Here is a 13,173-nt window from a genome sequence, read left to right as displayed (position 1 = left end):
CTCTCACATTGTGGCTGTAGCAGTGTGTGCTGCAGTGCTGAGCTGAGTTCTGCAGTCCCTTTCTCCTTGGGTCAGTCCTGCCAAACTAAGCAAAAGCATCAGATTTAAAGGTTGAAATGTAGGCTGTGAATGTAAAGCTGGCTTTGGCACTTGCAGTTCCTTTTTCTCCATTCTTCCACCTTCCTTCCATCTCCTGCACCTTGTTAGATTTTTAACTGAAAAGTATTTGTGGATAACAAATAGGTGACAAGGGGAGACTTTACCAAAGAGCAAAGTTAAGCCTTGCAAGGAAGGACACAGCAGTATTAAGAGGTTAAATGGAACAAAGAGTAGGGCACTGGTATATGTGAGAGACAGAATTTCATTGAGGTTAACTATATAGGTTAAGCTATTGTGGGATTCACTCCTTTAGCCACATACTGGTGTGTGCTCAGAGTGAGGGGCTGTAGGAGCTGGTTTAGAGATGTATAAGCAGTAGATGGTCACATGCACCTGCAGAGGTCACCTCAGCTGGAGCATCAGGAGCTCCTTAGAGGTGATACAGATTAGTCTGGGGAAACTCCCAGTGTGAGTGTCTGGGAGTGGTGGCTGCTCTGTCATCTTAGCATCATTTCCAAGTAGGCTGTAGGATGTACTTGGACAAGATTTTGTTAGTGGTTGAGTATCTTTTTTTTCTTTTTCCAGCCTGTGTTATTTGGTTGCTTCCTGACCCATGCTCTGCATATGCTCCCATTGTGGTGATTTGATTCTTTCCATTAGACTTCAGCAAAGCTCAACCCAGAGTATCTGGGGTATTTCTCCTTTTTCCAGAATACCCAACCTCACCTACAGCTGTCATTGCACTTGTGTTTGTCAAAGCTGGCTTCAGCCTAGGAAAACTCTGAGGAAAGCTAACTGGGAAGAGCAGATCTCTTCCCAAACTGGTTGCTGGTGCCTCTATGACAAATATTCTGCTTCTAGTGGAATCAAAGTGGGAGCTTGTTGGACACTGATGTGTAGTGTGATATGGTTTCAACTAACTGCTGCTGCTGACTTCACAGTCTTTGTGAAGTTATTCTCTAAAATGAGGGAGAAAGTGCATATTGTCCATGACATTGTGTGATGTATTTTCTCATTCTTCTCTCTCTGTAGTGAATTTGCCAAAGAACGAGAGAGGGTAGAAAACCGTCGAGCTTTCCTGAAACTCCGTAGGCAACAGCAAATAGAGCGGGAGCTAAATGGGTATTTGGAGTGGATCTTCAAAGCAGGTAGGAGGAGACAACTAATGCTGGTTCACTAAGGGGTGTGGCATGTAGACTCTGATGATGGCAAGGATCTGTTCTTGGTGCCATCCAAGTCAGTCCAAGACAAGACGGTGTCATCCAAGACAGCACGGCCCAGACTGCACTTACTGGTTTTGTTGGAATTGCTTCTGAGCGATCACACGGAAGTTATTGCAGATGATCCCGGGTCGATTAAGCACAAATGAAGGACTTGGTCAGACTTTTTTTTGCTGAGGAGCAAAACATTAGGATACTAATTGCATTAAAACACTACAATACAAAAAGCAATATAGTGCTAATTCTCCACTGTGGTGAAACTGTTGCTTTACATGAGTCATTTATATTTTATTTACTTTCCACCACAGCTATTTCATAAGCCCCTGTTGCTATGATGGCAAAATACACTGGAATGTCATTTTTATGAGCTGCAAAGATCACGTTCATTAAACTTACCCCAGCACACATTAACATTGCTTTATAACAATTATAACCGAACATTACACTTTATTGCGAGCAGTGATCAACTTTAACAAAGTCCTAAGTACTTCAATTTAACAAAAAAGTATGTTTTTCTTTTCCTTTTTCATTGGACAGTAAAGATTACCAATAATCCTTCTGATATATATGGACATAACCACAATTCATTTACATTTGCTTCTGTGCTTGTATTTCTGCAAAGCTTAAACAAGAGTAAAGTGAAAATGCCTTTTAAAAAAATGATGGAGAGAAAAAGTGGTGGTGGCTTCACAACTAGAATTTCAGGTGCCTTTGTAGGCAGGTCAGCTTAATCCCTGCCTGCTGTGACTAGTTAAACTGAGGTCCAACACTATTGTGGCTTGTTGGACACCAGTTGATGGTTGGTGGCAGAATTGGCATGTGGTGTTTTCCTGAAGCTATGGGCTGCTGCTATATCTCTGCTCTGAACTATGTGGTGGCTTGAACCCATTATTCCCCAGAGCATTATCCACGGTGACAGCCGAGTGCCAATTGTATTGACTTTTATCACTGTTCATCTTCAACAGCAACTGCCTTCAATTAGGCAACCACACTTTACCTCCCCTTAATTCTGTGACTGTCGGATTAAAAAAATAGGAACATTTGCTTTTTTTTCAATTTGGAACTTGTCTTCTCATTTTTTTACAGCTGTTTTGCTAACTCAAATTCAAATTAATTGATGGTTTATTGGTTTGCTGGAGCAGAGTGCTGTGGTTCTGCCTTGACTCTGCTGCCATCTTGCTTTTAGGGATATTGTCTTTTCTAGGATTCTCAAACCCAATTTCTCCATTAATGTGATAAAGAAGACAATTTTTGCATGGATGTGTATTGCTTCATTTCATTCTGGAGCCTGCTGTGTTATGAACAGTCCACTATGAGGAGGTTGTTGTCTGAATCTTGAGGTCTGAAAGTTGAGGTGGAGAAGTTACAAAACACAGCTAGTCTGCTCCAAGCATTGAATCCCTGCGGGAATGACTGGCTTTTTGATTTCTGTGTTGCAAGTTCTGCATAAATGCCACGTGAATATACAGTGAAGTTGCTCTGAAACACCCATCTTTTTATTTTATTTAATAACACGAGGTTCAGAAGGTCTTCCAGAACAAACAGTGTATGCAAATGAGCTGAATTAGGGAAAAATAAAAATGTCCTGTTAAGGCACTGTTGAAAGTATGATAGGAATATAAAAAAGCTTTCTAGTACAGCTGACTAACAATAATTAAAGTCAACTTAATTTTAGTATATCTTTAAATACAAAATATCCCTTGAAGGCTAGACCAAAGAGAGAATTCAGGCACTGAAACGTGGAGCCGTGCAATCAAACGGGATTTCCCATTTCTGCTTTTGAGGCTGGGATTTCAGCTATGATCCTGAGCATCAGAAATCTCCAAACCAGATTCCTTGACCAGGACTCCTCACGGGCCAGTGGCCAAATCAAAACCAAATTTCTTTGCAGGAAGAGCAGAAACATGTCATAGAGATGTTACAAAATCTTTGCATAATAGAAAGAGAAAAGGGTCTTGATGTCCTACTCTAGTGTAACTGTGGAGGTTTTTGTTTATTAATCATGTAAATATCTGATTCTTTTTTAAATCCTTCTAGCATCCTTGACCTCAAAGAATCCTGCAGCAAGGCCTTCCACACATCAATAGTTGTTTTGAATGAAGAAAAATATTTTCATCCTTGATTTTAAAAATGTTGTCTTTCTGCACAGGAGTGTATTTCTTTTTATGACTCCTCTTTTTTTCTGGTCTATTTCCACCTTGTTTCACCTGATTTTTCTTCTGCTCCAAAGCGTGCAGAGCCAATCTGCTTGTTTCCTCCCTTCCCATGGAAGGCTCTCCAGGCTTTTAATATTTATAGTACCTATCTCTGAGCATTTTGTTCATTTTTTTCCTCATTTATTTTTGGTGCAAGGTAGGGAGAATGGAAAGCTGAGTTCCAGCATCTTAGGGGCCGTCTTAATCTGGTTTTCTTTGCTCTGTAGCAGTTCCCATATATTGAGCAGTTACTGGAGCTGGAAGGGAGGTTTCTTTGTTTTCTGTCATGCTCAAGTTCTTACCTCAAGGGCTGTAAGTGGTTTAGAAACAAAGGAAGTATTTGAATGACTGAAATATTCCTTCATCTGTAAGCTACCTCCTGTCTGTCAACAGTGATTTTGATTTAGAGTTCTGCTCATCATTTATTGACCACTTCTGACTTTTAATGTTTCTTGGAGTCATCTTTATTCATAAAGTGCATAAAATTTTATTACCTCTTGCATTAAACAGGTGATTCTGATAAACTTTGGAGGTTGATACTATTAACTGCTTTTTTATACTGAGACTGTAGTCTGTTTAGTACACCAGAAGAAAACAATAGGTCTTCATTTTCTACTTAAATGCTATGTGACTTGATCACGTTCTAGACTTGGTCTGATGACTTATCTTAACAGACACTTATGTTGTAAGAATGAAACTCCTTAGTAGCCTGGACCCTGAGTAAATGTCCATACATCTTCCTTTTTTTTTAGGAGTACTTTTTATTTTTATTTTTTTTCCAACGGTGAAATAAGGCTCTAAAAAGGAAGAAAATGTTAATAAATAATACCTGCAACATTTTCAAGGAGGTACCTTGGCACAGCTAAAATGCTTTGGTGCCAGCTCATTACTGATTAATCACCAGAAGTACAGCTATACTTGAAACAGAAGCAAATGTAGCTTAGGCTATTTTAGATGTGGATTGTTTAATATAATCAGCAGTGTATTTGCTTGAGGAATCTATACTAAGGTGTTTTAAACAGTGACATCCTTAATGTGTGACTACTTAATACAGGAAGCTTTAATTGATGGAGTGATTAACAAAAGCCTTCTTTACTGAAGGGGTGGGAACAAAGGGAAGAATTGTAATGTAGCTAATGCTTACAAGAAAAATAAACTCGTCCAACCAGTTTCCTTAGAAGCTGGATTGATTTTCTTGAAATAGGATCACGCAAAGATCAGGGATGAGGCTTTTGCTTCACCTACTTCTCACAAGTATGTTGAAGGATGAAGGCATAGGCTGTTCAGGAGAGTATATCTTTAAAATGAAACAACAGGAGATTTCATGAAGAATATCTGTACGTGTTTGTCATGAGGCCAAGAGAAAAGATTAAGCATGGAAAATTGTAACTCGGTGGAGTCCTTTTAGGGGTGTTGTGATAAAACGTCCTGTTGCCCCACATGTCTTACAAACCTGGAAGTGTCTTCAAAGCAGTAAGATGCTCAGTGCTGTGAGTTTCAGGCCAGAAGCAATGATCAAATCCTGATTTCTTGCTTCTCACAGAATTTAGACCAGTAATTCATACAGTAATTGCCAGGTCAAACCCATAAATGTTGACTCTGTATTATTTAGAAGCAAAAGGTGTGGCTCATTTAGAAATGGACCAGTAATCCTAACTTGAATGAAATCAGTTTTCTGTTTTTACCAAATTCCTTAAATAGACCATCTCTTCCCAATGCTGGCAGTCAGCTGACAGAGGTGCAAACAACCAATGCTTCCCACCATGCCTCTCCTCGAGGCACAGATATACCACTCTCATAAAATGTCACTTCTCCAGTTCAATCAATATCAAGTAAAGTCTTACTGGTGACCAGTACCCCTGTCCTGTCCCACCTGCTGCTTGTCAGGACAGGGCTGCTCTGTTAATGCTGGTTGTTTGGGTGGGTTTTTTTGCACCATGCGAATGTGGTGGCAAGTCAGTTTGAAATTGTGTCTTTAGGAGGAATTAAAACATGCTTTTTCAGATAAACTCCTCAAAAATGCAGAGGCCATGAGGCTGTCACACTGCCTTTCGATCAGAGAGAAGTTCTAGTTCTCTGCACAGAGTAAAGAGTTTGTAAGTCCACAAATATTCTTTTGAAGATGTTTCTCTTATCTTACAAGGACATGCATCATTTTGAAAACACACTGCTCAGGGACTCGAAGTCTTTCTGTTCAGAGCCAGTCAAGTCACCTGTCTTCTGCATTTTAATTCTTTGCCGGTCCATCTCTTTCACACAGCACTGATTCTGAGCTTTTATTTTCTTCTGGAGTAAGCAGGCTTTGCGCATGGGTTGCAGTTCTCTCTTTCAGCTCCACTGTAACATGGAATCATTGAGGTTGGAATGACCACTAGGATCATCCAGTCCAACCATCACCCTATATTTGTGATCACCACCAACCCATGCCATTCCCTGACAGAACAAATTTTTGCAAACCTCAGCTTTCAGCCTTTTGTAGAAGAAAGAGAGCAACAAACGCTTGGTGCAGCTGGGAAAAGTAACCTTACACCCATGAAAAATGGCGGCAGCACATGTGGGATTGCCAGAGACTATAATTGCTAAAAAGACAAATTAGAGTCCCATAATTAGAGTGAAAGTGTGAGGCCTTTTTCTAAGGGATGTGTTTTATTCACTTTAACTGCTTAATAAATTTGAAGCTTCTGTGGTTAAATTCCCTTCCCCTCCTCTCCTTTTTTCAGTACAATATGCCTGCCTTGACTCCTGGTCCTTCGATGTGCTGAGCATTGTCAGTGCTCAATGACCAGCAATGAATCTTGTAGCTGAGACACTTCTCATTCTGATATCCTAGTGAAGGCACCGTGCCTTTGTTTGGAGGCTAGAAGTTGCTGATACAATACTGTGTCTCTGTTGAATATTTCTTTTAATGTAGAGGAACTATTCTCTGGAGGTTTTGCAGGCTCCCTAATTATCTTCTGCCAGTCTCTATTACAGTGATGACTAAAGGCAATGCGACTTCTGAGCGTCTGCTAAGGATGCTGCCTGGTTTAAAAAAAATCCTGGTAACTATGTGGTTTCTTTCCAATGAATTGTCTTATTAGCAGGCTTTGAAACCTCAAAAAGCCCCACTGGGGTGGATGTGATCTTGTAAAGCAGATGGGAGTAACTGTCGAGGATGAGAATAGAGGAGAGTCAGGCTTGAGACAATGCATAGATGAGATGGAGTTTTTGCTTATTTTAAAGTGACAGCAGTGCCAAGACTTGGATGAGGAATGTCTGTGGAGGGAGATAGATTGGGGACCAAGTCATGGCCTTGGATTTTGGGTAAAGGCTCATCTGGTCTGCAGAGTTATCTCAGGACTCTGTATTTTGTAGGTGGAAATACACTGATATCAAATTGTTGCTTGCAAATTCGAGGGTCCCACTGGTATGTGCCATTCTGGTTTCTGAAACCTCACTGATAAAATCCATTATCTATCTGGCTGTGGGGACACAGGTGTCACTGGAACATCAGAAGGTCCCAGTACACATGCAAACCACAATGTCTGTGCAGCTCGCAGGCCCCAGAGGCAATGTGGAGTCTTGGGATTGCTCTTCAGCTGCTGCCCAAAGGGTGGAGATGAGCCATGCCCAGTTATTACAGGAACACATAAAACATGAGGCCACTCAGCAATAGGAGAACTAACAACTTATTTTCCTATCCAGTCAGAGATCTCTGAAAGGAACTAATACAGAGATTTTCCTCCTGCACTGTTGAGTGCAGAACTGAGTCTCCACCTAAGCAAATAGGTTCCTTCTTTTCTGGAGCACATTAAATAACTTCTAATATGATGTGATGGAAGCAGGCAACTTTTCAGAGTCCTGACCAGCAAGCACTCCAGGTCTGGCTGAGATCTTTATGCAGACACCTCTTGCACTGTGCCCTCATCTGGTGTAGCTCCTAAGGAGAAGCTTCCTGCCTGCTGCCTTTGCTAGCTCATACTTCTGTTACTCACCACCTGCATGGCCATGCATCTGCTCCCTGCAGTCCTACAGTGTAGCTTGCTCTTTTTCTTTTTCTTTTTGTTTTATTTATTTTTTTTGCATTTGCAGACCCTTTATCCAGCTGTCTTCAGGAAGGGGCTGACGTATCTAAGCATCCGTTCTGTTTTAGGGCAACTGTGTTTGTTATTAATTGTCATTAATGCTGTTTAACTCTTTCTGTATTATTAACTGCAGAATGCCAGTATAGCTTTTCCCTAGGTGAGACATCAGAAGTACTTTTTGATTTTGAGCTTTGATAGAGAAGGTTCTTGATCCATCGAAAAAAAAAGACCATTTTAGTTGTCCAACCCATCAAAGGTATTTCTGAAAACACACAAATTATATATATATAATAATTATTATTTTAAGGATTTCACACCTTTTAAAGTGCAGATTTACAGCTCAGTTGACATTAACCCTCTCTCAGCACTACTGATTTCCATCCCTCTTCTGTGTCTTCGGTGCATTAGTTTGCATTTTGTTTTGTTCTCCTCCACTTATGTTTCTTGTCTCCCTGAGTCCTTAATATTATTTTCCAGCCACCTCAATTTGCTGTCTTATTAATGTATCATTCATCCTCTCTCTCCCCCAGATGATTAATAAAGAGATTATATAAGACTTGTGTGGTAGTGCTGATCCCTCCAGTATTCCTCCAGACAGCCCTTTCAGCTTCACACTTTGATGTTTGGCTGTGGTTTGCTGTTATTTTTGTAGTTAGCCTTCCATCTAGGCTCGTTTAAATGGGATTTTGAGTAAAGTTTTGTCAGAATGCAGTGTCAGATCTCTTAGTAAGATCCTAAATTATGCCTATGCCAAACATGGAAGAATTTGTCATTTTTAATAATACAAGGAAGTATACAGTTTAGCTGCCAATTCATTATTTTGTACGCTTCAGATTGTCCTTTAGAAAACCCTTACATAACTTCATAGCAGCAAGCTAAAATCTGCAGTTCAGACCATACAAACTGTGAGGTTTCAAGTGTTGGTGTGTGCTGCACACTGACTTGGGCGATGACATTTGCATTGTGAAACCTTGGGAAGTTCAGTCGTTCTTCACGCAGATAGAAATGAGTCATTTCTGATAGAGGGGTGGTGGGTTTTTTTCTTTTTTTTCAGGGCTCTTTGAATTCTTAGAGTGTAGGAAAGAATAAACTTGTATTTTGGAGACTATACAGGAATGAAAAAACAAGGGTGCCATCTCACATGTTCTGTACTTTGAACTGTGCTGACCTGAACTATGGCAGCACTGCCATTGATTTTGTTTTGACAGATGTTTGATCCGATGGCTATTTGGTGACTTCTGTCCCCTGCGATGTGGCACAGTCCCTCTTGTGTTACCCTGTGCCATGAGACATTGCACCCTTCCCTCCAGGTTAAGTCCTGGTCTTAATGATGGAGATGTAAGCGTGGTAATGGCCACAGAATATCTTTCACTCCTTAGAGTCTCCCTTATGGATGGGCAAGAGGGACCCTGCTCTGGTTTTGGCTTTGCCTGGGGCTGGAGAAAGGTTCATGCTCTACAGGAATTGCTTGTGGATGGTAGCTTGGTGATACATCTGAGGTTGAGCCTGGTTGTTTTTCTCCTTACAGAGGAGGTTATGCTGGCCGAGGAAGACAAGAATGCAGAAGAGAAATCTCCTCTGGACGGTAGGTCATTTTGCTGCGTGGTTTTCCTCCCACAACATGAGAGATTCACCTGCTGTATGCTGACATGGCTTTCTGCTGCAATCAGGAGGGTGTGAGGAACACGCTCTTGCATGCACTTGGATTAAGTTGGGCTAAAGAGTCCCTTTTCCCGTACTGAGCCTTTTTGAGGTTGCAGGTGGATGATGAGCAGTTATGTGACACCACTCTGGGATGGGGATCTGCCCTTGGGGTCAGTCGGTCCCTGCACTGCCTGGGGGCCTGCAGTTTGGTGGGGGCACCTGCCCAGAGCAGAGGTGGCTGTGCCTGGGGTTAGGCTGCAGGATGATGCCAGAAGAGATATGCATTGACCGAGAGAAGGCAGGGCTCTGAACCGAGGTTTCCAACGGACGTGACAAAGAGACTAAGACCCCTGTTACTTGTAAGCAGTAAGACATAACAGGGTGTGGTGATCCTATCTTCTGACATGCAACCCTAGCTGTCAGGCCGGCTGGAGCTTTGGACACAGTGCAGCGAGGATGCGGGGACCGCTCTCCCCCCGTGCCTCGAGACCTCGAGCTCTTAGGGTACGACAGTCAAAGTTCAGTTAAAGATTCTTCCCTCTCCCTTTTCTGACCATCTTTCGTCCTCCCATGTCTCCTCCTTTCCCCTCCCCTCCCTTTCCCCCCCTCTTTTTTTTTCTCCTCCCATTCACTGTCAGGGAGGGCCGCCTCGGAAGGGCCGATTCAACAAGGCACGGCACCGGCAGAGACTAGCAGCGGCAGCAGCTACAACAGTGAGTGGATTGCAAATCATCAGGGGCTCAGGTGGCACAAACGGGGCAGCGTGTCCCCCTCGCCCCGAGCGCCCAGGTCACCAGCAATGGTTCCCACCTGCTTTGGCTCCTTGCTCCGAGCTCGGTGGCTCCTGGTGCAACCCATGCCCGGCCGCTGGCTTGGCTGCGTGACCTGCGCTTGGGAGGACCTGGGGCTGGAAGGAGGTCAGGGCTGAGGTGCACTTGGCAAATCTTTGTGTGTGTGTATGTGTGTGAGTGCGTGTGGTGATGTGTGGGGAACAGCCAGGGCTTGTGGTCTTGAGTTGCAATGAGCATCTGGAAGAGCGGAAGAGTTGGGTGCTGTAAGCAAATTAGAGGTGGGTGCAGGCCATAGCATACAGAGGTACACCGGTGTTCCATCTCTGATGGTAAGCTTAAGATGATATTCCCAGCCTTGAGGGAACTGATGTGGAGCAGCCCACCTCTCTGCTAAGTAAATGGTCTCAGCCTTCAACATGGGAATGTTGCATCCGAAGTACCTGTAGAGATGGGAAATGGTTTATAACTAAAGGAGGGGAGATGGAGATTAGAAGTCAAGGGGAAGTTTTCACAGAGGGTGGTGAGGTGCTGGCACAGGGTGCCTGGAGATGTCGTGAATGACCCATCCCTGGAACTGTTGAAGGCCAAGTTGGATGGGGCTCTGGGCAACCTGACCTGGTGCCTGATCTTGTGGCTGGCAACCCTGCCCACAGCAGGGGGGTTGGAACTAATGGATCGCTGAGGTCCCTTCCAGCCTCAGCCATTCTATGATTCTATGGTATACTCTAATTGCTAAATTTAGAATTTTCTGGGGAGGAAGAAGATAAAGGAAAAGGTGTTCATTTCATGCCGAGGAGTGCTGTAAAACTTTACACCCAGGGCTGGTTATGTTCCACTGCTGGGGGTGGACCTGGACACATCGGAGTTTACTGGGAGAGATGCAGCCTGAAGGAGGCTAAGGCTGGTGTTGCTGGGACCAAGGATCCAGCCCTAGTGTTGGGCGGGGAAGGAGAGAACAGAAGAGGTTATATGCAAAAACTCCATCCAGGTTACAACTGCAGGTGGAGAGCATTCTCTCCTCTTCGAGCCTCTGAACCTGGGAGGTGTTCTGAGGGCTCCCTGGAGGTGACACGAGGGCTAATTTGTGGAGCAAGGAATCCATCTGCAAGGCAGGGAAACTGCTGTAAGGTGAGAGGGTCTTCTCGTATGAACACCCCCCCATGTCAGTCACTGTGGAGTGCGTGGGCTTGCTGTGTGTGCCTCCTGACCAGTCCGTATCACCACACCGTGGGGTGTCTTACTGCTGATAGCAAGCGGTGCTTAGTTCCTGTATGTCTTGAAGCTGTGACAAAACTGTGTCAACGTATTTTTTCTCTGCTAGTTCTCGAGGTGTGCAGGTAGGTGGTGGTGGGCCCAGCATCCTGCATTCCCCCGTGTGTGCTGGGTGAGCAGTGAGGACCTCTCCCAGCCTCAGGCTGCGGTTCTCCTTCCTTCGTGTAAAACGATACAGTGATATTTATCCTCTCGACAAAAGATGCTGTTGAACAAAGTGTGTTCTCAAAGAGGACATTCCCAGAGGGAAGGGGTTGTGCAGTGGGTGTTATTAAGAGTGCGTGCACTGATTTGCAGCAGTTGCTTTCACCATAGTGTTTTTGCTGCTTAAGGCATCGCTCTGCGGTAAGCTGTACCCAAGCCCTATAAATGCTAACTTCTTAATGGTGCACACTGTAAACAGCATTAATATTTCTTAATGGGTGGAAGCACTCATCTCATGACCCACGGGGGCTCAGGTAGTTTCAGCGACTCTGCCCAGCCTTTCTGCTGTGCTAAAAGGTCCAGCAGCTGCAGTGACCCCCCCCCCATCCTCTTGCTTCCATGTACGCATGCAGAACTGTGCCTGGCAAGCCTTCAGGATCTAGAAAGGTTAAGTGAAAAACTGCCCTGGCATCGAGGCATGCAGAGGCCCTGCAAGGCTGTGGGTTGGCCGATTTGCTCCAGCTTACCCTTGTGTGAGAGCTTGAAGCTGGTGTTGGGCAGTAAGTGCTGGCCATGGAGAGAGAGAAGGGAGGGGGAGAGAGAACCCACTCTGAAAGCTCACTGGGTGTTTTTTCTTTAATTTGTAAACAGTGTTGAAAAGAGCTGCAATAAAGAAGAGCAAAAACGACCTGATTCATGCTGAAGAAGGTGAGGACCATTTCACAGACATTTGCTCCGTTGGTGAGTACTGGCTTCGCATTCCCCCAGGTTTAGACCTTCAACTAAACACATTCATATCCTGTTTCTTCCAAGCGGCTCCTTCACTCCAGAAGGGAAATCACTCAGTTTACCAAGGCCAAAGGCTCTGCAGCTTTACCCTCTCCCCTCGCTGCCCTGCTGTTGCATGCTGCTCCTCCAACAGAGCCCAAACTCCTGGAGACACCGTGCTATGCCGAGCACCCCGTGGTTCTGCTTGGAACACACTCGTTCATGCTAATGAAACCCAAATATGTCAAACGTTCCTGCTAAGCCTCAGCTATTGTGGGGAGGAGAGGAAGTGGATGGACATTTAGTCACATCTGCCACTACAGTGCAGTGGATGGTTTTGCCAAGAGGATGGGCACTGGGACGCGCCGGACAGTGGCCCTCATTTCCTCATTCTTGCCCTAGGAAAGGTTCTCATTGTGTTTTCCAAGTTCTAAAGCCAGATGTGGTGATGCACAACCATAGGATTCACCACACACCTCCAATGCAGAGGGTGGCATCCTGCCAAGTCTGCCATTGCTGATGCCAATTTAGTATAGAATCATAGAATCGTTGAAGTTGAAATGACCTCTGAGATCAGCAAGTCCATCCTCACCATGCCCACTGACCACGTCCCTCAGTGCCACATCTCCATGGTTTTTGAACACCTCCAGGGATGGTGACTCCACCACCTCCCTGTGCAGCCTGTGCATTACCACTCTTTCTGAGAAGAAATCTTTCCTAATATCCAGCCTGAACCTTCCCTGGTGCAACTTGAGGCCATTACCTCTTAGTCTATCAAAACCTCTTGTCCTGTCTGAAACCCTCAGCTCCAGAACACAAGTGTGTCAGCCTCCTGTGGTCCTTGTCCTGTAAATTATTGGGGAGCCAGGTCCCATTCAGGCACTGCCAGGGGAGGCCAGCGGGGATCTGCATGGGAGCTCCCAGCACTCTAGAGAAGGGGATCTTTGTGGGCATCAGTTTTGGCTTTTCCTTGCTG

General features: G+C 44.4%; 1 protein-coding gene across 1 annotated transcript in view; it reads left to right on the top strand.

Moving 5' to 3' along the window:
• Window positions 1-13,173, top strand: part of CACNA1B (calcium voltage-gated channel subunit alpha1 B) — a 259,780-nt gene that overhangs the window by 132,734 nt on the left and 113,873 nt on the right. The window contains 3 exon segments of the mRNA XM_065737625.1: window positions 1,132-1,247; window positions 9,107-9,163; window positions 12,081-12,170. Coding sequence (XP_065593697.1) covers window positions 1,132-1,247; window positions 9,107-9,163; window positions 12,081-12,170 — 263 coding nt within the window.

The sequence above is a fragment of the Cyrtonyx montezumae genome, unplaced genomic scaffold (assembly GCF_038088225.1).
Source record: "Cyrtonyx montezumae isolate F1298 unplaced genomic scaffold, pur_monq_1.0 scaffold_20, whole genome shotgun sequence".
NCBI classification, from domain to species: domain Eukaryota; kingdom Metazoa; phylum Chordata; class Aves; order Galliformes; family Odontophoridae; genus Cyrtonyx; species Cyrtonyx montezumae.
The sequence above is the reverse complement of the archived record's forward strand: the minus strand, read 5'-3'. Positions and strand labels throughout refer to the sequence as shown.